The 26,265-nt window shown below is 43.9% G+C and overlaps 1 protein-coding gene across 5 annotated transcripts in view; it reads left to right on the top strand.

The window, feature by feature from the left end:
* DIS3L (DIS3 like exosome 3'-5' exoribonuclease) overlaps positions 1-26,265 on the top strand; it is a 33,432-nt gene that overhangs the window by 2,149 nt on the left and 5,018 nt on the right. For 4 of the 5 annotated variants that reach the window (XM_044232126.1, XM_044232129.1, XM_044232128.1 and 1 more), the window contains exons 3-11: positions 10,458-10,586; positions 12,428-12,563; positions 15,539-15,715; positions 16,866-16,944; positions 17,838-18,017; positions 20,093-20,262; positions 21,342-21,503; positions 23,600-23,847; positions 24,423-24,515. In XM_044232126.1, the coding sequence (XP_044088061.1) occupies positions 10,458-10,586; positions 12,428-12,563; positions 15,539-15,715; positions 16,866-16,944; positions 17,838-18,017; positions 20,093-20,262; positions 21,342-21,503; positions 23,600-23,847; positions 24,423-24,515 (1,374 nt within the window). Of the gene's footprint in view, positions 1-10,457; positions 10,587-12,427; positions 12,564-15,538; positions 15,716-16,865; positions 16,945-17,837; positions 18,018-20,092; positions 20,263-21,341; positions 21,504-23,599; positions 23,848-24,422; positions 24,516-26,265 lie in introns of those variants that run through there. The other variant, XM_044232130.1, reaches the window with a different exon arrangement.

The following is a 26,265-nucleotide window of genomic DNA, read 5'->3' as shown; positions in this document are numbered from 1 at the left end:
GGGTTTGCATGTATTTTTTAGCTATATTGTTTCAGAAGCCTACACGTTTTTGGGGGGGTAGTATTTTATTTTTAAATTTTAAACTGTTTATTATGGATGCAAATTGAACTTGTAGTGATTTATTTAATGAAAACAGAAGTAACTTGTTTTATTTTTACATTACTGGAATAACTGCCAGCCATACTCATTGTATTTGCCAAAGCATTTCTGATTGAAATCAGTTTAAAATGCTTACCTTATACCTAAATGAAGAACAGTTGTTCACCTTTTAAACAAATACCTAAAAACTGTTTTTGCTTCATTTGACATTGAGAAAGGATTTATGACTTGAAAGTGAAGACTGCATAGAAAAGCATATTAGAATTATACATCCAACCTCTTAGCACCCCTAGTTATTTAAAAAGCAGAAACTGTGTGTTTATTCTTTTTAAATGTTGTGGTTTCCTCAGACTTGGTGGTAAAAGATGAAGTGTGTTTATTTGTATATGAAAATGATGAGTTGTCCTTATTATAGGCTCAGTTCAAAAAATGTGCATTAACTAGAGTGCAGATTTTTCAGATAGAATATTTTTCAATGAGTTTGAAGTTGATTTTGCTCAGACACAAAGATATAGATGTTTATACACATCCAGGTTTGAATGCTGCTCCAGGGGTCGTATTTCAATTTCTGCTACTAAAATCAATTTGTTGCTATCATTCGGATTGCAAGCACTCTGCCGAGCCCTTTCAGCTTCTGTTTTCTGAAATATTTTTAATATTAAGGGTGGTTTTAAAAACCAATTCCTGGGATATTCAAAAGCAAAGAATTGGAATTTAAATGTCTTTTCTCCTGAACATTTCAAAAGTAGTTAACTTGATGAGAAACTATTGGATTTCTACCGCTTTAACGTGTCTCTAAAAATACTAAATGTGAGAACAAAGGATGAGCAGTTGTGAAATAGGCCAATATGATATCACTCTAGTTTTCCTATTTGGTCAGCACATTTTGAGCTCAGAGTTCCAGGCCTTATGGAGTACAAAAAGGAGTACAGTTGATCCTTGAACAGCATAAGGATTAGGGTCTCAGACCACTGGACAGAGAAAAATCCATGTATAATTTTCATTTCCCTCAAAACTTAATAGTCTACTTGGACCAGAATCCTTACCAATAACGTAAATAGTTGATTAACATATATTTTATACGTTATGTATATTATATATTGTAAACCGTATTCTTAAAGTAAGCTAGAGAAAGGAAAACATTATTAAGAAAACCATAATGAAGGGACGCCTGGGTGGCTCAATCAGTTGAGCACTTGTCTCTGGCTCAAGTCATGGTCCCAGGTTCCTGAGATCAAGTTCGTGGCCCCCAGGCGTCTTCTCCCTCTCCATCTGCTCCCAGCTTGTGGGCTCATACACACTCTTGCTCTCAAATAAATAAAGTCTTTAACAAAAACCAAGACCATAATGAGGAGAAAATATATTTACAATGCTGTACTGTATTTACTAAAAAAATTCCGTGTGTCAATGGATCCTTGTAGGTCATACCCAGGGTAAAGGGTCAGCTCTATCAGTCCCTCTCAACAAAGCTGTTGTCTTGGTGGGTTAGGTGTGAGAAGGTGATGGTGGCACACCCTTCATGTAGGCAGTATGACTTAATGTGGACTATGCAAAGTACAGAGGTGAATACAGTATGTGAGGGTTCAGCCCAAAGGCCTCTGAAGGAAGTAGGTTTGAGATTGGTCTTAAGAGATGCCTGGGTGCCTCAGTCAGTTAAGCGTCTGCCTTCAGCTCAGGTCATGATCCCAGGGTCTTGGGGTGGAGTCCCAGGTAGGGCTCCCTGGTCAGCAGGGAGCCTTCCTCTTCCTCTTCCTGCCACTCCCCCTGCTTGTGTGCTCGCTTTCTCTCTCTCTCTCTCTGACAAATACATAAATAAATAAATAAAGTCCTTTTTTTTTTTTTTTTCAGATTTTATTTATTTATTTGACAGAGAGATCACAAGTAGGCAGAAGACAGGTAGAGAGAGAGGGGGAAGCAGGCTCCCTGCCGAGCAGAGAGCCCGATGCGGGGCTCGATACCAGGACCCTGAGATCATGACCTGAGCTGAAGGCAGAGGCTTAACCCACTGAGCCACCCAGGCGCCCCAATAAAGTCTTTTTTAAAAAGAGAGAGAGAGAGATTGGTTTTAATGCAGAGGTACTGAATGTGACTGATGAAGGGAAAGAAGAGGCAGGCAAAGGAATTGGCATGTTTGGGGCTTGGTCGGTTGTTATATTCATGTTCAAAGAACTAAATGATCAAAATTACCAAAGCCCTAAAAAATGTTCTGTGTCCAAAGCTGACTTTATAATTGATCACAGCCCTTGAATGTAGAAGACCCAGGAAATTCACTTTATTAGTTTGGACTTCATTAAGTGTTAAATGTAAGTCGTTGGACTTTTTATGTTTAACCCTAGTGGCCTAGCAGAGGCCCCCTGGTGTTTTGTCTCATTTAATGTTGGCAAATGTCTTCTTACGTTTTTCCATTCTTCTTTGGAGATTTTTGAGTTGCTAGTAAATAATTCATTCTATTTGATATACTTTGAGGAACATTTTTGCTTAAAAAAGTCTTGTCAGGGGCGCCTGGGTGGCTCAGTGGGTTAAAGCCACTGCCTTCGGCTCAGGTCATGATCCCAGGGTCCTGGGATCAAGCCCCACATCGGGCTCTCTGCTCAGCAGGGAGCCTGCTTCTTCCTCTTTCTCTGCCTGCCTCTCTGCCTACTTGTGATCTCTGCCTGTCAAATAAATAAATAAAATCTTTAAAAAAAAAAAGTCTTATCAGTAAAAAAAAAAAAAAAAAAAACCTGGTTGGACTAGTGTCTGGTGTAAGGCAGCCTTGCTTTCTCTCCTTTTGCCCCCTTCCAGAATTCCTTCTTTGTTAGACTCAGCAGTTCACGCCTCTGTTTCTCAGTATGTAACATAAGATTAGAATTAGGGAATATTACGGTTGGAGAAGATCTAAGAAGTCAAGTGATCTAACTCCCCATCCAACAGATCAGTGTTACTCAGTCCTTGTTTCTAAGACTTTTTATCAACTTTTTTTTTCCCCTGGACAACCAGTCTTAATTTGCTCTGTTGTTACTTAAATGTGTTTTAACATAAATCTGGATGTAAAGTCCTCAGGCTTAAGTACTTCCTGCAACCCTAAACCCAAATCAGACCTTCAAATTAAATAAGCAAAGCTTACAAAATAAGAAGACTGCAAATAAACGTAAATTTAACATGACAGATGACATTGTTCTACTGAAATGAAATCACCAGAGTTGAGTTTCTCATTAAAAAGACATAGCCTCCAAACTGGTTCTGTACTTAATATGATTTTGTATTTTGATTTTGATACTGTCAATGCAGAAAATGCCTGTTTTTCTAAGTATATTCCAGAAGACATTATGAAAGAAGTCACTTTTTTGATTGCTCTGGATAATCACATGTTCTCCTTCCGTGAGGGATCGCTTGATGCCTCTGGGAGGCCGTCTTGTCCGTTGCGTTCATTCCTGTATGCAGGTGTTCGTCTGTTCATTCAACAAACATGTGCTGAGAGACGGTGCGTGCTCACTCCGAGGCTGCCGCACTGAACAGAAGGAGACACAGTGTTGGGGGGGAAACAGTGGTCCTCAGATAATCACACAAACAGATGGTGAGCTATGGAGAGCTGTCACGGTGCCACAGGCCCCAAGGGATAGAGGCTTGCTTTCAGGAGAACCCCTGTTCATTAGGGAAGCGAGGAAAAGCTTTCCCAAGGGAGAGACCTACGTTGGGCTCTCCAGGGTGGGTAAGAGTAAACAGAATAAGGCAGAGAAAGGAGAAAAGCTTTGCAGGAGAGGTTGGCTTCTGTGCAGGGTGGTGGAGAGGGAGATTTGCTCCATTCAAGGAACTGAAAAAAGACCCTGGCATGGATGAGGGGTCTCAGGGATGTTGGTGCACAGTCGTAAGCTGGGTATGGTAATATATACAATCAGGTGCCTATTTTGAAAAGACAACTAGGCTGTGGAGAAGAGGCTGTTCCTTTAGTTCACATGAGAGGAGTTGGTAGCTTAGAGATGGAAAGAAATAGATACTTCCAATAGCATCTTAGTAGGTAAAGGTCCGTAGAACTTCCTTAGTCTTTAACCCAGAGAATTGAAAACATATCCATGCAGAATTTGTCCAGGAATGTTCTACCAACTGTATTCCTAATAGCCCCCCAAATGACAACGGAACCAAGTGTCCATCACCTGATAATGGTTACACAAAATGTGCTTATCCATACAATGGGATATTGTTCAGCCATAAAAGGAATGAAGTATTGACATGTGCTGTAACATGAGAATAGGCCAAGTGAAAGAAACCAGCCACACAAAAAAAGTCATTTTTGTATGAATCCATCTATATGAAATGCCTGGAGGGGCACCTGGGTAGCTCAGTCGGTTAAGTATCTACCTTCCACTCAAGTCATGATCCCCAGGTCCTGCCATCCAGCCCTGCGTCAGACTCCTTGCTCAGCCAGGGGGGAGCCTGCTTCTGCCTCTGCCTACCATTCCACTAGCTTGTGTTCTCTCTCTTTCTTTCTCAAATAATAAAATCTTTTAAAAAATGAAATGCCGGGGTGCCCGTGTGGCTCAGTGGGATAAGCCTCTGCCTTCAGCTCAGATCATGATCTCAGGGTCCTGGGATCGAGCCCCACATCCGGCTCCGTGCTCAGCAGGGAACCTGCTTCCTTTCCCCCCAACCCCTGCCTGCCTCTCTGCCTACTTGTGTGCGCTCTCGCTCGCTCGCTCTCTCTCTGTCAAATAAATAAATAAATAAACTCTTAAAAAAAAAAAAAGAAATGCCTGGAATAGGTAAATCCAAGAGACAGAAAATAGACTAGTGATTGCCAGGGGAATGGGGAATGAGTGCTTGATGGATCTAAGTTTCTCTTTCGGGGTGATAAAATGTTTGGACTTTGTGGTGATGGTTGCATCACTCTGCCCACTCAAAAAGCTATTGATTGTTAGGTTTTACAAGGGTAATTTTATGGTATATGAACTATATCTCAGTTCAGCTGTTACTTAAACAAATAAAACCTATAAAACTTAGTAGTGGCGTTAGATATGTAAGGAGAGGGGGAAGGTGGTGTCAGGGCTAACACTAAGGTTTCAGGTTTACATAACTGGATAGAGAAAGCACTAGAGGAGGTCTAGAGGGGTGGAGCTAGAGGTCATGAGTTTGAGGCTGTCTTTGAGGCTTCCAAATGGCTGTACAGCTAAACGGCATTCAGATGGTCCAAAGTATACTCCATTGAGAATGTTTAAGAGTACCACCCAGGGGCAACTGACTGGCTCTGTGAGTAGAGCATGTGCCTCTTGATCTCCAGGTCATGAGTTCAAGTCCCACACTGGGTGTAGAGCTTACTTCAAAAAAAAACAACAAAAAACCCTATTATAAAGGAAAACACAAACTTTTAAAATTCTTGTGGAAATCTGAAGGACCTCTGAAAATAAGTCTACCAAAGACAACCTAGCAGGGTTCTGCAAAAAATGATGGAAGGAGCACAGTATAGTGCGTCTGCTGACTGGTTGGGAGAAGCCCACCTTTCATCCGCAGAGCATACAGTCAGCAGGCCAAGGTAGGTGAGCTCACCATTGAGTGAAAATAGTACAAAAATCAGTCTAAGGAAAGTAAGCATAGCCTTGCCACTAAGAAATTGTTTGAACTCTTTAAATAATAGAGATCTGGGGAATGCTTAAGCCAGTCCAGGGAAACTAGGGTTCCTCTGTAAGACTGGACCTTTTAAAATTTTAGATCGTTTTGTTGTATTTGACTCTATGAAACCGCTCTTCTCCTGTCATCCAGGCCAAACTTGTTGAAGTCACCATGATGTTCTTTGCCAGCTCCGGGCGGCATACTCATCCATCTAACCCCATCGTACGCACCACCAGCCCTGACCGGCAAAAAATATGACTATATTGTATGCATGCCCTATTAAATTACAACCGTAAGCCCACATGCCTGCAAGGAAACCCGACTGTCACACTCCGAGTGATTCACTCTTTCCTGCTTTCCCCATTAATATTCTTGTGCCGTTTTTCATTCGTCTTATCCGGCTGATAGGTAGCTGACAAATGGAAGCAGGACGAGTCCAAGGAAAATATATGGGAGCAAAACTTTAAATTGAGAACATCCTTTTTGTTAAGTTCCATGTTTTGCTGTGTCATTCCTCTAATTTGGTGGTAAACACCCTGGGGTCTGGCTTATGGAACATCGGTCCCTGGGAGAGGGTTAAGAGAATCCCGGGGTGCCGAGGGCAGGTGTCTAGACAAATCTGGGGATGTGTGCAGAGCTTGGCAGAGCAGTCCCAGGGTTCTGAAAATGGCAGGGTGGGTCCTGGCACACTGCTGTCTTATATTTGGGTCACTGTTGTCACAAGGAGTTGTGCATTTGGGAAACATTTCTCGGGCATGTGAATCACACTGTCTGCTCTCCTGAACTTTGTGCCTCCCTCTGCTCCCTTGGGTGCTTTGCCTCCCTGACTCTCAGGTGCTTCTCTCAGGTGTCCCCTCTTCCCAGAGGCCTTCCCCAGCCCTCCTGTGTTCTCCGCACCCTGCACCCTTCCCCTTCATGCCACTTCTCCCACTGAAATGAGTGGTGGCTCTTTCTGGTTTTTTGGGTTTTTTTTTTTTTTTTTAATTTTGTTTTGCCACTTAGTCTAGCTGTTTCTTAAAATTGTAGTGAATTAGTGTCAGCTTCACTATTCTAACAATTTTTCGGCAAATAGCTCAGTGGCAGTGAGTACATTCACATTCATACAGCCATCACCACCATCCTTTCCAGAACTTGACTCCATCTCCGTGAACTGAAGCTCTCCACCTGGTAAACATTAACACCCACTTCCCCCTCCTCTAAGCCCCTGGCAGCAGCCATTCTACTTTCTGTCTCTTGAATTTGACTAAGTACCTCATCTAAATGGAATTATCCAGTGTTTGCCCTTTTGTGTCTGGCTTATTTCACTTAGCAGAATGTCTTCAACATTTATCCATTCTTTTTTAAGATTTTATTTCAGAGAGAGAGAGATTGGGAGAGCATAAAAACACCCGTGGGGTGAGGGGCAGAAGGACAACCAGACTCCCTGCTGAGCAGGGATTTCCCAACACAGGGCTCCATCCCAGGACCCTGGGATCACGACCTGAGCTGAAGGCAGACACTTAACCAACGGAGCCAGCCAGGCGCCCCAGGGTTTATCCATGTTGTAGCATGTGTCAGAACCTCCTTTTTTAAAAGATTGACTAATAGTCCCTTGTATGTATACCCCGCATTTTGTTTATCCATCCGTCTGTCATTGGACCTTTAGGTTGCCTTCTTGGTGACTCTTGGCTGTTGTGAAGATGCTGCCATGAACAATGGAATAAGGATATCTCCTTGAGACCCTGTCTTCAGTTCTTTGGGGTATATGCTCAGAAGTGCGGTTGCTGGGTCATGCAGTAGTTCCTGTTTTAATTTTTTTTTTTAAGATTTTATTTATTTACTTGACAGAGGTCACAAGTAGGCAGAGAGGCAGAGAGAGAGAGGAGGAAGCAGGCTCCCCACTGAGCAGAGACACCCAATGCGGGACTCAATCCCAGGACCCTGAGATCATGACCTGAGCCAAAGGCAGAGGCTTAACCCACTGAGCCACCCAGGCGCCCCTTGTTTTAATTTTTTTGAGGAATGTGTGATTCTGTCATGTTCACTGTGAGCAGGGTGCTGTGGATAAAGGACAGGAAGGAGATGCCTAGATGGAGTCCCCTGAGGGCATTCAGTGGCACACAAGACCTGGCACATAGAAGGAATGCAGCAGGGGCCCCTGGGTGGCTCAGAGGGTTAAGCCTCTGCCTTTGGCTCAGGCCATGGTCTCAGGGTCCTGGGATGGAGCCCTGCATTGAGGTCTCTGCTCAGCAGGGAGCCTGCTCCCGCTTGCCCCGCCCCCTTCTGCCTCTCTGCCTACTTGTGATCTCTGTCAAATAAATAAATAAAATCTTTAAAAAAAAAAATAAGGAACATAGCAAATATTTGCCAAATGAAGGATGCTTAATATAGAAGAAAATTAGCAAACAAACGCACTAAGTTCAGGTGCTTTTTTAGGGGTCTAGAAAATGTTATGGTCGATAAAGGGAGCAAAAACCATGGAGGATAAGATCAGGAAAAATAGGCAATATTTTTTCAGCATTTTCTCTGAAATATTTCCAGTTGCTTATAAAGTCTCTTCTAAAATCTTTTGTTGCTTAAGAAATAAGGCTCATTTAAAATTCATGCATTACAGAAATGTGTAAAGCAGAAAGTGGAAGCCTTCACCTTACCATTGTGCAGGGATGGTTCGCTGTAAACAGGGTGGTATAGGCTCTTCTATGCATATTCTACGAAGTTTTATTATTTTTTTTCAAAGATTTTATTTATTTGTCGGGGGTGGGGGAGAGCACAGGCAGGGGGAGCAGCAGGCAGAGGGAGAAGCAGTCTTCCCACTGAGCCAGGGACCCAATGTGGGACTGGGTCCCGGCACCCTGGGATCATGACCTGAGACGAGGGCAAACACTTAACCAACTGAGCCACCAAGGCGCCTATCTAGAGGTTTTAAAACTGACTTTAAATATATCTTTGTGAAGGTAGGAAAATTACCAGTTACATGTCCTAAGCATTTCTGAGTTGGGGGGCGGGGCAGCTTTTGTTTGTACATGTGGGATGCGCTTAAGGAAAGCTGCCATTCACAGACCTGAAACTAAATCCTTTTGTTAGTTATGAAATTGTAGAAGTGCTATTACTTGGTGATTCTTTTTAAAATAGCTCAAAATTAGAATTACTAAGAAAATAAAATCAGTGTTTCTTGTTTTCTAATTAAGTGCTGAAATGACACAGATATTGGTGATTAGCATTTATTTAAAGAAGAGAAGTTGGAGAGTTCTGCCTTCGCTTTAATGAGAAGGCTCATTTTTTTTTCTTTTTTAAATCCACAGCAGTGGGTTGGATGTGGGAATGGAAGGGCACAAATTTTGTTATATTAAAACACATGTTAAATGCCAATCATCTGCCTTGGATAATTTATATGTTAATTTAATGTCTGGTTTAATATCCGTCCATTTTTAAATAAACAATAGGCCTCCTTTAAGATAAGTGAACATTTCTGTATTCCATATTACCTAGACTATTGAAAGGCACTTTTAAAAAATTAATTTATTTTTTTATTAACATATAATGTATTATTAGCGCCAGGGGTACACGTCTGTGAATCATCAGGCTTACACACTTCACAGCACTCACCATAGCACATACCTTCCCCAGTGTCCATCACCCAGCCACCCTATCCCTATCCGCCCCCGCAAACCTCAGTTTGTTTTGTGAGATTAAGAGTCTCTTACGGTTTGGTTTGTCTCCCTCCCCATCCCATCTTGTTTCATTTTTTCCTTTCCTACCTCCCACAACCCCCTGCCCTGCCTCTCAGATTCCTCATATCAGAGAGATCATATGATTGTCTTTCTCTGATTGACTTATTTCGCTCAGCATAATAACCTCTAGTTCCATCCATGTCATTGCAAACGGCAAGATTGAAAGGCACCTTTTTTTTTTTTAAGATCTCTCTCCCTGACAGAGGGAGAGAGATCACAAGTAGAGAGAGCAGCAGGCAGAGTTGGGGGTGGTGGGGAGCAGGCTCCCCGCTGAGCAGAGAGCGCATGCAGGGCTTGATGCAGGGCTGGATCCCAGATGCAGGGCTGATCCCAGGACCCTGAGATCATGACCTGGGCGGAAGGCAGAGGCTTAACCCACTGAGCCACCCAGGTGCCCCTGAAATGCACCTTCTTAAAATAAAAACAAAGCAAAGCATCACCTTAGAAACTGACCCACATGCAGCTGCATATTTGATGTGAGACTTTGGCTAGCATTACTGGAAGGATCTCCTGATGGGAGAAACCTAAAGTTTATTCTTTATCTGACAGATGAAGCCAGACCTCATTCGTGTGAGTGAGGGGGCTGCCTAAACAGAATTCACAGATAAACCCCCAAATTTATTTCCTTCACATGTCCTTTTCCAGGCTGCCAGCAAAAAGTAAAATGTACTTGTGCCTAATGCCATTTTTAGAACAAAGTGAGGTACAGAAATAAAGCACTAAACCCTGCTCACCTCTGGGTCCGTACGAGCCTTTGAAGAGGGGGCTGTGTGGGGCAGGGTCATATAATTCCATAATAAATGGCCAAAAGTCTAGAAAGGAAAGGACGGGGGTGATTGATCCATAAGCTAATTAATGCAGTCCTGCCTGAGCACATTCTAGCAGGCAGAACCGAGAAACAGCAGCCCAGTAGTACTACGCGCACTAAGGCCAATATAAAATAAGTGTTTCTTGGGTTTTAAATACTCAGTCTTTTGTCCTAAAATGCCTCATCTTTGATCCTTAGCACGAGCTGGCAGTCGATGATTGCCTGCTATCTCAGATTTCTTTTTCTCTGTGTCCCAGACAGTATAACAAATTGCGACATCTCTTGAAGGATGCGCGTCATGACTGCGTTCTCTTTGCTAATGAGTTCCAGCAGCAGTGCTATCACCCTCGAGAGAGAGGAGAATCCATGGAGAAGTGGCAGACCAGGTATGGCTGTGAGTTTGCATGGCTCTCTAAACCAGCAGTTACTCTAGAACTCTGACTGATACTGAACTGCTGACTGTGTCACTATTTTAGATCTATCGTTTGAACACATACGTGTTTTAGAAATTGTCATAAGGGAGCCACAGATACTCAGAGTGAGTTTGTCCTAGATCTTAACAGCTGGCTTTTGTAACTTTAATGCTTGTGTATTTGTGTGTGTGTGTGTGTGTGTGTGTGTATAAGGGGGGAAGAGGTCCACTTTGAAGCTAAGATCATCTCAGTTTTTCTGGTATAGGTTGCTCTAATATCCCAACCAGTCTTGTTAAACAAACTGGTAGGTTAATTCTGGTAAAGCTGTTTTAGAAAGTACAGTGTCACCGTTTAGAACCGTCTATAAGCAGAGCCTGAAGCAAGGAGTTGGGTGTGGGTTGTCGATGTAGGGGGCAGTTCCCTGAAACTAGTGCAGGGCCTGAGACAGAAGGAGGGAAAGCAGTTATTAAGGATGTGGGAAACTGAGGCTCAGTCCTACTGGGAACTTCTGAGAAGCTGCATAGTATGTGCCTCAGAAGGCGTCTAGAAGGGAAGAGGCGAGGGTGGTAAAGAGACTTCCGCCTTCATCAGGGGTGTTGACTCCACTCAGTGGGCCGGGGGTAGGATGGGAGTGCCGCCCCGCTCCAGCTGAAGTCCGAAATGGGCCTGGGGCATAGGTGCTGGGCACCTGTAGCCTCTGCCACACTCTTCTGCAGAGAGCCCTGGAGATCTTAAGCTCTCAACTGTCTTATCCATACAAAACATTTAAATTGTCTTTTTCCTTGTAATTCTTTATCTGTCTAGCCATTAAATATTTAAACGCTCTAAAGTGAAATAAGCACTGATGCGTACGGAGTCCTTAATTATAGTCCTAAGTTCCCATAGGGCTCCGTACCAGAAAGGGATAACAAATCGTTCTCTAGATTAGGTCACATGTGAGTACTGAGAGTGATTGTGCTTCCTAACTACTAACTACACAGGCTTGTACAGTATACATTAGTTGAAATTTTTTTATAAGATTTTATTTAATTGTCAGAGAGAGTGCACAAGCAAGGGGAGCGGCAAGCAGAGGGAGAAGCAGGCTCCCATGTGGGACTGGATCCCGGGATCCTGACTTGAGCCAAAGGTAGATGTTCAACCAGCTGAGCCACCCAGGCATCCCTGGCTGAGATTTTTTTTTACCTAAAACTATAGGAACCTTACCCGGCATCTTACTTTGCAGAAAGGGAAACAAATGCCTACGGAAATTGGCCATCCGAGTTTATATACATCATCAGAAACCTAATCCCGTCTCGAATCCACACATCTTCCAGCCTAGGCTGCATTTTCCAATTCTGGTTCTTGTCAGGAAGATTTTCAGACATTTCCTGTGATTCCATGGCAGACCTTACTAGATTATGGTCTTCAGCTCTTTGCAGCCTCGTTTTGCTTTTAGCCAGACTTGTTTCTTGATCTTTTAAACCTCACATGGTACAGCTTGTCACCTGTGTGGTGCCATGTGTCATGGCATGCCAGCTCAGTGGTATGAAAAGATGGCAGAGCCACATGGTTTCTAGGCCATATCAAGAAATGAAGGAGGCTGTTGTGGCGGTTGGATGTCTTCAGGAAGAATAGATGTCAGGTGCTCTCTGATTCATCATTGCATCCCCAGGGTGCCCACCCCAGGGTGTGTGTATAATGGGTGCTTGGGAATTAGTTGTTGAATGAACAAATGGTTGTCTGCATATGCTGAAGGGGAGCAGGGTAAAAGCCAGGTGTGAAGCTTTGATCAGCAGCTTGTCTTGGGTGGGCTTACGTGCCCTTTGCTTTTCCAGGAGCATATACCGCGCCGCCGTGTGGTACTATCACCACTGCCAGGATAAGATGCCCATCGTCATGGTGACAGAAGACGAAGAGGCAGTCCAGCAGTACGGAAGTGAAACAGAAGGAGTGTTTGTGATTTCCTTCAAGGTACTTCCATTTGTTGTGTCCCTAAGTGCGTCTGTGTGTGTTCGTGTGCTCCGTGGTACCCGTGATGCTCTCGATCCCGGTGGCAATACTGAAAAGGGGAATTAAAGAATGAAGGAAGACTGCGGCCAAGGAGTTCCTGTCTTTGTTTCTCTCCAAGTAAGTGATCTTGAAGTCAGCAAATTTAGGCAGACTCCCTGTGACTGTAGGATCCACGGCATCTGAGACATCAGCCCCGAAAGCCCCCTGTTGACTGTGAACTCGTGCGTAGTTATGGCAGTAACAGTATAAGGAACGATGATGATGAGAATAGGTTGGCTCTTACAAAATTTCCAGGAGTCTCTTGTTCTTGACCTACAAAATGGCAGTTTTACATGGTTCCACCTAATAGTAATAGCCAGCATTCATCTGTGCCAGGCACCATTCTAAGTGTATTGTTTCATTTAATTCTTGCAACAGCCCCGTGAGTTAGATGTTACTGTCCATATTTAATTGATGAGGAAACTGAAGCACAGAAAGGCTAAGCAGCTCGCACAAAGTCACACAGGTAGTGAGTGGTGGAGCTAGGATTAGAACCCCAGCACTCTGACTCCCTTACCCACCTGCTCTGTTTTTCTGGGTACCCATGCCGCATAGTTGTATAGGCCAGCCTTGTTTTTCTGCTGTTCCTTGCTCTTCCCCACTTAGGACTGTGCATTGGGGTTAGTAGAGATAGAGGAAGGGGTTAGCAAAGCTGTCATATCAGCTTGGTACCCAGATCATAGACAGGAGTAGCGTTATTGGTGACTGTTTCTTGGGCTATATGAGCAACAGAGTTCTCCTGGTTTGGAGGGACCCTTTGGGAAAGTGGGATGGCTGTTAATCTCCCATTAGGTTACTGGTCTCATGTGTCTGCCCACTAGGCATCAAGTTCCTGTTGTTGGTATCAGTTTTTGATTCAGAACCTCGAATGAGGCCCTCCATTACCCCTGTCAGTTTACAGAAAGTCAAGTTGGATTTTGAATTGTAGATTCTATAAGAGTTCCCAGGTGCATGTACTGTTAAAGATTTGCCAATAGAATTTTCTTGGCCCTGCTATAAAAAAGCATTCTGGCATGCCAGAGAATTCCGGGGGCGCTTGATATTAATGGCAGTGTCACTTGTTTTTTCTGTTGCAATACATCATGTCTTGTTCCTGCAGAGGACAGTTGACTAAAATTACATTTTTCTACTTTTTGTTAAAATTACTTTTCTTTGTAGTTCAGTCCGAGAGTACCGTTTTCTTGGTCTAGCATCTCCTAAGCAAACTGTGTGACCAAGGGCTTCATAGAGGCAAATGATGACAGGAAAAAAAGAGATACTTGTGGAGTTCAGATGAGAAGGAAAGCCAGAATTTCCTATGGGGACTTGAAGTGAGCTGGGAAGAGTGAAGACGATAAATCCTCAGAGAGAGGTGGTTTATAATGGCGAAGGTTTGGTGGTGGTAAGCGACCATGGAATCAGGGTACTGACTTAGCACAGATAGTACTTCTCAAAAGACTTGGGAAAGAAAGGAAGTGATTTGAATAGGACCCTGCAGTCAGTGGGAGAAATGCCAGTGTTGACAAGAAGAATAATGTGTTTTTTTTTTTGTTTTTTTTTTTTTAGGATTTTACTTATTTATTTGAGAGAGAGAGAGAGACAGATCATGAGACAGATCATGATCAGAGGCAGGCAGAGGGAGAAGCAGGCTCCCCTCTGAGCAAGGAGCCTGATGCGGGACTCGATCTCAGGACCCTGGGATCATGACCTGAGCTGAAGGCAGACACTTGCAGATTGAGCCACCCAGGCACCCCTATAATGTGTTTTCTTCCCAATTTGGGGAAAAAGAGTGTGCTAGACTCTACCTTAGAAGACTCTGCCTTAAAGTTGAGTTAAAAAACACCCGTAAAACTGATGTTATTTAGTGAGAGCCAGCTGTTTGGGGGAGTGTACTCCAGACATAGCACAGCTGGCCTCAACACACCATCCTCTTGTGGGTGGTGCTGGGTGTTTTGTTTTGTTGTTTTTTTTTTTAATTTATTTGTCATAGAGAGAGAAGCGAGAGCAAGCACAGGCAGACAGAGTGGCAGGCAGAGGCAGAGGGAGAAGCAGGCTCCCTGCCAAGCAAGGGGACTCGATCCCAGGACGCTGGGATCATGACCTGAGCCGAAGGCAGCTGCTTAACCAACTGAGCCACCCAGGGACGCCTGGGTGCTGGGTGTTTGATCAAGGGTCTCTCTTACAGACATTACACCGAGAGGTGCAGTAACACTCAGTAGGTCTGCGTGGAGGGGACCCTGGCTGCTTGTTTCAAAGATACATTTCACACCAGGTCATCACAACTAATAGCAACTACTACCCGAGGAATGTTATCACATCTGTCAACAGTCACCAAGACTCTGGGAGCTTAGAAGAAGGCCTGAGAAGAATAGAAAGTCTTTACTTTGCCCCTCTCTGCTTATTTGACATAGCCAGTGGGCTGGGGCGGGGCGGGTGGGGGGAGACGTTTCCACAGACACTTCCCTCCTTTCTATTTTTACTTGCTTATTTAAGTTTCTTAGAAATTCAGACATTTCAAGATGAAAAAAATAAAAACCAAAAAACAGGAGGAGAATGCGCACAGAAGAGCTGTCCTCTCATTGCAGGCCATTGTCTGCAGCAGTGAGACGCATGGAAAGAAAGGAAGAACAGCCATGCATTCCTGCGTGCTGGGGGCGGGGGTGGGGGGAGAAGATTCGGAAGTGCAAAGTAAGCATTCCATGGTAGGAAGGTCCTCACTGGGGTAATTTGGCCCACTTCCGGGATTAGTGAGGGGGTAGAAAGCTCCAGGAATGTGAGGCTCGGGGAGGCAGTGCTCACCGAACACCACCTCTAGCCCTCACCCCCTCAGTTCCCTGTGCAGGACTTTCTGTGATCCTGCCAGAAGACAGCACCATTATCTTCTGACCATGCTCCTCTTGTGCCTTTATTAAATGCAGAATTACCTGGACAATTTTTGGCCTGACTTAAAGGCCGCCCACGAGCTCTGTGACTCTATCCTTCAGTCTCGACGGGAAAGAGAGAATGAGAGTCAGGAGAGCCACGGGAAGGAGTACACAGAACACCTTCCCCTGGAAGTGTTAGAAGCCGGCATTAAATCTGGACGCTACATCCAGGTGAGGGCCGTCACGAAGCGTTGGCCTGGCCAGCATGTTTTCTTCTCTGCTTTACTGGCCTGTCACGGGCCTTTAATTTCAAAGGCCATAAACGAGATGGGCACGAGTAAGCCAGGGCTGTCCATGTCCTAAGATGATCGGGAGTCGTTCTTCCTGTGGACACCTTGCTGTCTGGCCTGGTGCTACTTACTCTCTCATCTTAATCGGGTTGGATATTGAGCGTCACACAATTAGCCTAATAAGTGCCTCCATGTCTCTGGAAAGAGAAGATGTTTTTGAATCAAGGTATGGAGATCTGACAAAATGGTGAAGTTTGGCTTCTTCGCTCCTTTGCAATTCTCCTGCCCCTTTCAGGGAGTCTTTTGTGGTCCTCCAGGACCCAGAACCCTGAACCTGGAAGCTGTCAAGCTATCTTGAGAAGGAATCAGGTAAAATTACTATTCAGATTTCGACAGTTTGACATGTGTGCGTGCGCAGTTTGATTACATCAGCAGATTTGTGTTAACTGCCGCCACTGTCAAGATACAGAAGATACAGAACTGTTACATTGTGAATCTGATATTTTGGACAAGCAGCTCAGTTTTTACATAGTCCAAAGTTTGAGAACACGCTGAAGTCCCTCTCTAAAGCGTGGGCATTTTAATTATTATTATTATTCTTACTTTTTAAGAGAGCGTGGGGGTGGAGCAGGGGCAGGCAGAGGGAGAGGGTGAAAGAGAATTGTAAGCAGGCTCCATGCCCAGCAGGAAATCGGGAGTCAGACGCTTAACCGCCTAAGCCACCTAGGCGTCCCTAGGTGGGTATTTTAAATGAGCGTGTCTAGAGCGGCTAATGCTTCTATCTGGCTAGTAAGGTTTACGGTATTCCAGGGAGGATGTTTGAGGAAGAAAATTTTTTAAAGACCACTCGTCACTTAGGTAAGATAGATCCTGGCACTTTCAACACCTGGTGTAGCAAAGAATACTTCAAAATGATGGTATGTTCTCTGGAGAAAAGAAACGTTACTGATGAATATTTCTCCTAAAGGAAGGGATCCCAGACCTTAAAAGAATATTTTGGGGATATTTTCACATACTTTTTGCAAACTGTACCTTTGGAGGCAAAGTGGGCAGAAAAAAAATTTTTCAATTGATTTTTATTATGATTTTAGGGAGTCCTGAATGTCAACAAACACAGGGCACAAATAGAAGCTTTCGTTCGACTTCAAGGAGCCAGCTGTAAAGATTCAGGTTCAGTATAAGCCTTACTTAAATTTCTGTACTTCATCTCTATTCTGGTATTACACAGTGAAGAAAATGAAGCTGAAACTGTCGCATCGAAAATGCCGGTCAGATTACCCCCACTCCCCCCCTCCTGTTTTATCCATAGTTTCTGATTTTATTGCAATCAGTTTGTAAAAATGAGAAGAGCTAAATTTTATTGAGTATCCACTTTACATCAGGCATAGTTCTAAGCATTGAAAGTAGATACCATCATTGTCTGGCCCCTTTTCTTCCTGAGGATCCACAAGGTTACTGGGAGGTAAGTGTAATAGAGAGAAACAAAGTAGCTTGCCCAAGTTCTCACAGCTGGTGAGCGGGCGGACACTGGATGTGCCATAGAGCCATTGTCACTGGGATTTCAAGACACTGCCCAGTGCGCCTAACTGGAATAATCTTAAAAGTGATGAAAATGTGTAAATGAGCTGTATCATAATAGCGTATAGGTCCTGGTCTTCAGTGGCAGGGTACAAACACCCTGAAAGTCGAGGGGACATGACTGGATGGGAGGGGAGAGAACTTCTCCCACTGGCTGCTGCTCAGGAGTCAGGCGGGGCCTGTGGTTCATTGGGCTGCTCGCCGCTCCCTGGCTGCATGGCCCCTGTAGGCCTGACAAAATTCCAGCGTGGGCTTCCACAGGCTTGTGCGGGGAATGGTCACCTGCCATAGAGATGGGCAGAGGAGGCCCTTCTAAAAGTACGTGGCATAAGAGGACGTGTTGGCTGTGTTTCTTCATTCCTAACCTGTGGGACAGAGTTTGGCTTCCCCTTTGAAGGAGGAAGCTTTTTTCCGCAGGGCCAGTGTGTTGCATGTGGCATGCCCCCGCAGCTTTATGGGGTCTCTGTGTGCCTGCCCAAACACAGGTTTAGTCAGTGACATCCTTGTCCACGGGATGAAGGCTCGAAATCGCTCGATTCATGGAGATGTGGTAGTTGTGGAACTCCTGCCTAAAAATGAATGGAAAGGAAGAACGGCTGCCCTATGTGAGAATGACAGTGATGACAAGGCCTTGGGAGACCCCCCGAGTGAACCCATGCCCACAGGTGAGCCCACCGCGGGCCCCTTGGTTTCTGGTGTTCCGTAGGACGTTTATTTGTTCTCTCTCGAACGATCTAGAAATACCACAGTTATTAAGGTTTGCTGTCGTTTCTTTTCCTCCATTACCCATTTCCCCATCTCTGCTGATTGATGTTATTCTCCTCAGCATCCAAATAAGTCATCATTTTCCCCATCCTAGAACAGAACAAAACTCAAAATCCTCTCAAGTCCCACATCCCATCCAGCTGCTGCCCTTTCCTCTGCTTCAGTGTGTGGCAAGACACAGGAAGACCGCTACCACTGTGTTCTCTCTACTCATTGTCTCCCGAAGCCACTACATTCAGGTGTCCTCACCACCCAGAAACCTTTGACCTCTTGTTAAGGGCACCAGTGACCTCATTGCCTACAGCCCCGGGCACCTGTAACCCTTGGCAGCATTTGGCCAACAGATTGCTGTGTCATCTTTGGCTTTAGGTGCTTTGCCTTCCCTGCTGGGTGCTCCTTCTCGTTCCCTTTGCTGGAGCTTCTCCATCTTACGGACCTCTGGGATGTGCCTGGGCGGCTCACTGAATGTCCTCCACTCCTCCTGCTCTGCTTCTCCAACCCAGACCCCCTGCTCAGCCTCTGGTGTCGTCTCCTCAGTTGTCTGTTTGGCATCTTCCCCGGAATGTCCAATGGGTACCTTCTACTTAACACGCCTGATAACAAACTCCTGATTTCTAACCCCAAACCTGCTCCTCCCCAAGTCTCCCCCCTCTCAATAAATAGCAGGTTCATTCTACGCGTGGCCAACCCAAAGCCCAGGGATAACCCTCCACATTTTTCTCACTCATCAGCAAGTCCCATGTGGTGGCCTGAATGTGGCGGCTCCCGTGCTTCGCTGGATCTCTCCTGATAGGGTCCTCTAGAACCCCTTGATGTGGTCACCCCAGTCTCCGCCTCACTGGTTTCCCTGCTCCCTCCCTTGCTCCCAATGGCCTCTTCTCCACATGGGAGCCAGCCACAGGAGTTCCTTTAAAGGGCTTTGGGTCCTGTCATGTCTCTGCTTAACGCTCTCTAGTAACTGCTTCCTGTTTCTCTCAGAATAAAATCCAAAGTCTTTATCATGGCCTACAGGGTCCCACCGGCTTGGGCTGCCTTCTGTCACTGTCCTCATCATCACTGCTCTTGCCACATTGACCATCTTGACTTCTGCACTGAAAACAGGCTTTCCCCAAACCTCCTCACACCAACCTCCCTCACTTCAACTCTCTGCTCAGATTGTCACTTCACTTAAAATAGCTGCCATTGCTGACCCTTTGTCACTCTTGGTCACCTCATCCTGTTTTGTATCTTCCTTAGCAAACATCGCTACCTTTCCTGTATTTACTTTTTATTGTCTGTTTCCCACCCCTACGGACACCCAGACTAGAACATCCACTCTGGAAAATCAAGAATTTTGTTCTGATGCGGCTACATTTCCTGCACCTAGAACAGGGCTCATACCTGGTAGGGGCTTAATGAGTCAATCAATTCTTAAATAGTTAATAGATAGCACTTTTAACTATTGAAGTTTGTTTTTCTTGACCTTAGTCAGTGATGCTGAGTAGTGTTGTATATGAGACTTAACAATTTGTGCAGACTTCACTGTATATACAGTGTTGGCCCAAATGATCTTGGCTAGTGGGAAAATGCAAGACAGTGAAAATGCATAAGAGAGGGCATAAGTTAAAAAAATTAAAAATCACTGACTTTTCCTGACACCCTCACCCTGAGATTGATAAGGGAAGGGCAAAAGAGAAAGTGGAAAGTGGGACTAATGGATGCTAAGTGTCACATCAGATCCCGCAACAGAAAGGGCAAATTGATGATGTTATTTAAAAAAAAAAAAACCAAAAAACTATTTTTCAAAAAATTAGCCATCTTAACAGTAAAAACGCCAGGAAGGCGAATGTTTAAGCATCTCTCGACTTGTGTGGATGTGCTTGAGACAAAAGGAACGTTGTGTTTCCTGTTTTCCTTCCTCACTGCTGAATGAGTCAGCATCCAGAGAGGTAACATCTCACCATAGAAGGCCTTGTTTTGTTTTGTTTTCCCAAAGGCAAAGTGGTGGGCATCCTTCAGAAGAACTGGCGGGATTACGTGGTGACATTTCCATCCAAAGAAGAGGTCCAGTCTCAGGGCAAAAATGCTCAGAAAATCCTAGTTACACCTTGGGATAACAGAATTCCCAAAATCCGCATCAGCACTCAGCAGACGGAAGCGCTCCAGGTAGCTGCCATTGTACTTTTCCTCCTGTCTTTGCTGGCCCTCCCACCCCACCAGGAAACACAGTTAGGGCCTTTGCATAAGAAGGGATAAATTATTGATGGCATCTGGCATTTCGAGATCCTGTTTTTAAAAAATTCTAAATATATAGAACCATCTGTTAAGCAGTCCTTGGTTAATAAATGAAAGCCAGAGAGAAACTGTCCTAGAAAGAGCCGTGTAGGACAGCTACAGAGTCCATACATTATCTGGCTGTCCAACACAGAAACTTTCAATAGATATGCTTTGCCAACACTAACAAGCTTTCTTCCAGCCAGCGATACAGAAATACGATCTCTCTGCCCTGTAGGGATGATCTAGTGGTACTTCACCAAATTGATTATCCATAAAGGAATATAGCACTGGAGGGAAGATATAAACAAGGAAGTTAGAAATTAACTTACTGTGGCAAAAAGCACAGGCATGGCCCAGTTTCATTTGCCTGATGTTCTGCAGTTTGTAAATGAGACCTTGTAGCCGGACGTCCCCAGCCAGTAACCGGGTCTTGGTGCACCCTTCACATCCTTGGAGGCCTTCTGCGGGCCGTTGGAGGCTTCTTGCATCCCTCGCTTCCCAAATCCGTGGTTTGCTGGAACTTGGGGGTGGTGGGGTTCAGTTCACACTGACCCCTCCCTCCCCACCGAAAGATGTCCATGAAACTTAGAAAGTAACTCCCAAGATTTGGCAAGATTGAGATTTTTGTTTTGAAACGGAAATTTGTACTATGCACCATGGGGTTTTCTTTTGTGTTGCAAATATTAACTAGAATGTGTCACAGTTGGCTTTCTTTAACAGAAATTTGCAGCCTCCTTATTGGATGTAGAGGGATATTGCCTCCTTCCAAAGCCTTGGGCTGAGCACTTACATAACCATATGGCAATTTAGTAAAACAGCAAGAACCAAAACAAAAAGCAAAGCCCACTGTTCAGTTGGCCATTCTCTTTGGAGCTTGATGCTGTGTATCTTGTGTGTCTGCTGCCTCTGACTGACCCACTTAATTCCTGGAGCTGGGCTGGTGGGGTTTCTTTTCTCTTTTTGTGCAGGACTTCCGGGTGGTTGTGCGCATCGATTCCTGGGAGTCGACATCCCTATACCCAAATGGACATTTTGTGCGTGTTTTAGGCAGAATCGGGGACCTGGAAGGGGAAATTGCGACCATCCTGGTGGAAAACAGCATTTCGGTTGTCCCTTTCTCCGAAGCTCAGGTCCAGTTTCCCGGAGTCCTTTGGTCTGGTGAAAGACATTCTGTACAGTTTCTTTTTGCATTTGTTTGTTGTTTGTTTCATCATTAAGAAGAAAAATCTCTGTACTGTGTAACCACTCACGAAAGTCACAAATAATGGAAGCAGCTCACTCCCTCTCTGTTCTGTGTGTGGACCAGACTGAAGTCAGCTTAGAGTGCATAGTTTCCCAGAGCCTCACAGCTCTCAAATTTTTACATTTTCCAACTGTGCTTAAAAATGGTATGTCAGTGGCTTATTGTAGTGGCTTATCTCCCCCAGCTGCAAAGGTGCCTGGTTACAGACCTACTGGGCTCCACTCCCCATCCTAATAGCTCACCCACAGGCCTGCACAGAGCCACGGGGAGTAGCTTCTAGGGTCCCATACATCTCTGACTTGCGGGTCACCAAATCGTGCTCATGACTTGTAACAGTTTTTGTAACCTTTGCAGAAAACACACATTCAGTAAACCTAAAACATTAGCTATGTTCATCACTTTATGATCTTTTACAATCCTCATAGATCCTGTTTATCATTCTTGCATAACTAGATCCATAGTGTGCCTGTGCTATTTTCTGTTCTGCTTCTTTCATTTCCAACTATTTCTGTGTATTGATACAGCTATGTCTTCCTAATTAATGGCAAATTATTGCATATCAATGTACTCTGCTTAAGTCTTCCTTAGTTTTTGGGCATGGGGCTGTTTAATTTTTCAGTAGTAGAAGAAATCCCACTTCAAACATTTTTCTAAATACTGCTTTTTTTTTCTTTTGCATCATTTTTCTTAGGATGTAATCCTTAAAGTAAGATTACCAAGTCAAAGGGCATAAAAAATTTAAGTGGCTTTTATTTGTATCGGCAGATTATTCTCCAGAAAAATTGGACCAGTTTGCATTGCCATCAAAAACGTATGGGTGTTCTTATTTTCATTATAGTCTTTGACAGAACAGGAGCTATAATAGTAAAATATTTTAGAATATTTTACATTATTAAATTTTTATGCTTAACATTAGTTTCTGGAAATTATTTGTTGACTTGTTTTGACAGCTCTTAGTGAAAATGTTAGAATAAAATAAAGCATGGGGTAGACTTCACAGGACTAGAATTTTCTCTTCCTGTTTAGCCTACTTAACTGCAAATTGATGGCCTAAACAGGTAATAATAGAGAGAAAGTGCCCTAGATTGGTCCCACTTAAATTATCTTTAAGGAGCAGGCTTTTAGTACTTGGGACATGTTGGGGTTTTTTTTTTTTTTCAGAGCTTGACTTGAATTAAAAGCTCCACTGCATTTAAAAAGTGGATCATTTGGGTTTTTTTGGTTTTTTTTTTTTAAGATTTTATGTATTTATTTGACAGAGAGAGATCACAAGTAGGCAGAGAGGCAGGCTGGCGGGGGGGAAGCAGGCTCTCCGTGGAGCAGAGAGCCCGATGCGGGACTCGATCGGACCCTGGGATCATGACCTGAGCCGAAGGCAGCAGCTTTAACCCACTGAGCCACCCAGGCACCCCTAAAAAGTGGATCATTTGAAAGTGGGCAAGAGGTTGCACTCTTTCTAAGCCACCATTCACCCTTGATCTGGCCTGCATAACTAAAGAAGCTGCTGGAAACTGGCAGACTGTAAGCGTACTCAAAGACAGGGGACTGGGGCGCCTGGGTGGCTCAGTGGGTTGGGCCGCTGCCTTCGGCTCGGGTCATGATCTCAGGGTCCTGGGATCGAGTCCCGCATCGGGCTCTCTGCTCAGCGGGGAGCCTGCTTCCCTCTCTCTCTCTCTGCCTGTCTCTCCATCTACTTGTGATTTCTCCCTGTCAAATAAATAAATAAAATCTTTAAAAAAAAAAAAGACAGGGGACTGCGTCTTTCCTATTGGCTCCTGAACTTTCCAGAGCCTAGCACAGTTCCTGATACACATTAGGCACCTAATAAATAATTATCAATCAAAAGAAGTAAACAGGTTAATTGCAAAAGGTAACGGGGAATGAATGGGATTTCTGTGAGATTGCAGTGAGAATGTTCCAGAGCAGAGTTTCATAGGAAGCCTGTGGTGCGAGATTGCTGAATATCTGACTGTCATCATATAGATGTGTGAAATGCCAGTCAACACACCAGAAAATCCCTGGAAAGTGAGTCCAGAAGAGGAACGGGAACGGAAAGACTTGAGGGAAACCCATCTCGTGTTCAGCATTGACCCAAAAGGCTGTGAAGATGTGGACGACACGCTCTCAGTCAGAACCTTAGCTAACGGCAACTTGGAACTCGGGGTCCACATTGCAGACGTAACGCACTTTGTGCCACCAAATTCTTACATCGACATCGAAGCTAGGACAAGGTAATGCATTTTGAGACCAACGGTGTGAGTTTGTATTTGGGACCTTCACCTAGTTCAAAACTCCCTATTTTCAGAGTCTCAAATCAAAGATTTCCCAGTTTTGTGCAATTCTGCAAATCCCTTCTAGAAAAAAAGGAAAAAAATGGAGGTCCACTTCCCCTTTCCCTATAGAGAAATAGTTCCTTGATCAATTTACCTTTCCTTTTTTTTTTTTTTAACAGAACCTTTTCAAACCCACTTTCCTTCCAAATTGCGATGAGTTAAATTTTTCCTGGATGGATACTCTTTCCTATAAATACCGGCTCATTACACTCTAATTTTTCTTAGACAGCTAAGATTCATGTCACTTTTTCTTTCTTTTCTATATCAGTGGAAGAATATTCAGCCCAAGGCAGTCTCCCTTAGAAAAGTGGGAACGTGGGAATAGCTCCATTACCCAGTCTGCTGCGCTTTATGAAAAAGTAATAGCCTTGGGGGATTTGCACTAGGGACTTGGCAGTTTCCCTCCCCCACAGCCCCTGCGGCCGGCAGCCGTGCTACTGAAGGTCACACACCCACATACGTGTCGTTCACAGGGCCATCACTTACTATTTAGCGGACCGTCGCTATGACATGCTGCCCTCCATCCTCAGTGCTGATCTGTGCTCCCTTCTGGGAGGCGTTGATAGGTGAGTTTGTTCATGATTTTTTTTCTTCGATCACCAGGGCTTATCTTGGCTCTTCTGTGCTGCCCAGTGCTTTGCTTCTCGTCTCTTTCTCCTCTTCTTTTGAATATACTCTGCCCCCCTGTTCTCTACCCCCGTTTTTCCCCTGTGCCCTCTGCGCCACTCATCTGTAGGTGGTTTTTTCTCTAGACTTCCCTGCCCTTCCTGTCGTCTTTTCTGTACGTCTAGCTGTGAGGCCGCTTCTCCCCCTGTTGTTGACTTTTTAAAACTCAGCTAAAAGGCTAGGAACAAACGTGGATGACTTTGTGCATATATATTCCCTGGCTGAGGCTGTTTTGTATGAGGACCATGAACTTAGGGAGTCTTTTATTTGTGGTAGTTAACATTTATATCTGTCTTTGAATATATAATAAAACCACATAGTCCAAAATTTATAGGTTCCAAAGATTTTTCATGAAAGGCTCCCCTCCTGTCACTTTCCCCCAGTTACCAAGTTATTATGTATTTTTCTGGATATAGTGCATATACACACAAATGTAGACATGTGGTCTCTCTCTCTCATACTCAGATTGTGACGTTATATGTATGGATGCTATTCAGCTGCTTGCTTTTTATTTCTCTTAACAGTGTAGCTTGTAGATCATTCCATATTAATAAGAGTTGCTTGTCTATGGAAATTTGGATTGTTCTCACTCTTTGGCTATTACAAACAAAACTGTACTGAATTACATGGAACATAAGTCATTTCATATTTTTTTTTAAAGATTTTATTTATTTATTCGATAGAGAGAGATCACAAGTAGGCAGAGAGGCAGGCAGAGAGAGAGAGAGAAGGAAGCAGGCTCCTTGCTGAGCAGAGAGCCGGATGCGGGGCTCCATCCCAGGACGCTGAGATCATGACCTGAGCTGAAGGCAGCGGCTTAACCCACTGAGCCACCCAGGCGCCCCAGTCATTTCATATTTTTAAAAGTAGAGTATAACTGACAGATAAATTCCTAGAAGTGGAATTTCTGTGTCAAAGGGTAAATGCATTTGTGTTTAGATAGATGTAATCAAATTGCCCTCCATAAAGATTACACCAATTATATTCCCACCACCAATGTATGAGAATGCTTTTCCCCAACAGCCTTACCAACACAATATGTTGTATTTTTTTTTATCTTTGCCAATTTGAAATGAAAATGGTATCTTACTTAGGTGGTTTTAATTTGCACTTTTCCTATTATGAATAAGGTTAAACATTATTGTGTATGTTTAACACTCATATATGTATGTATTCTTTTCTGTTTCTATAAAAGGAACTTTCAGGTTCCGTTCTTTTTTTTTTGCTTTCCATCTGTTTGTTAATGATTTGTAAGAACTCTACATATTAGGAAAAGTAGCCCTTTGTTTTTATATGAGGTGCAAATGTTGCATGTGTTTTTAAACAGAGTGATGGTAAAGTGCGTCTTTATTAAGTGAACTTTTTTTGCTAATTAACCCTCCATTGAGAGTGATATGATAGTTCATTGTTATTCTGTAGGATTTGAAAGGCTTTCTTCTTTACTAGCAAGCCCACCAGACTTGATTATCTCAGTGCTACGCTACTGTAATCAAAATGGAGAACATTGTAACATTACATGTGAACTCGTTTCAGATATGCTCAGAGCTCAACAGAACCTAGACTAACTTTGTTGTTTTAATTTTAAATAATTTTTGAGTTAATGGTGGAGTGTTTGAATTGAGACATTGGTCCCAAAACCTGTAGCATTAT

Source organism: Neovison vison, chromosome 13 (assembly GCF_020171115.1).
Source record: "Neovison vison isolate M4711 chromosome 13, ASM_NN_V1, whole genome shotgun sequence".
Taxonomy (NCBI): Eukaryota; Metazoa; Chordata; class Mammalia; order Carnivora; family Mustelidae; genus Neogale; species Neogale vison.
The sequence above is the reverse complement of the archived record's forward strand: the minus strand, read 5'-3'. Positions and strand labels throughout refer to the sequence as shown.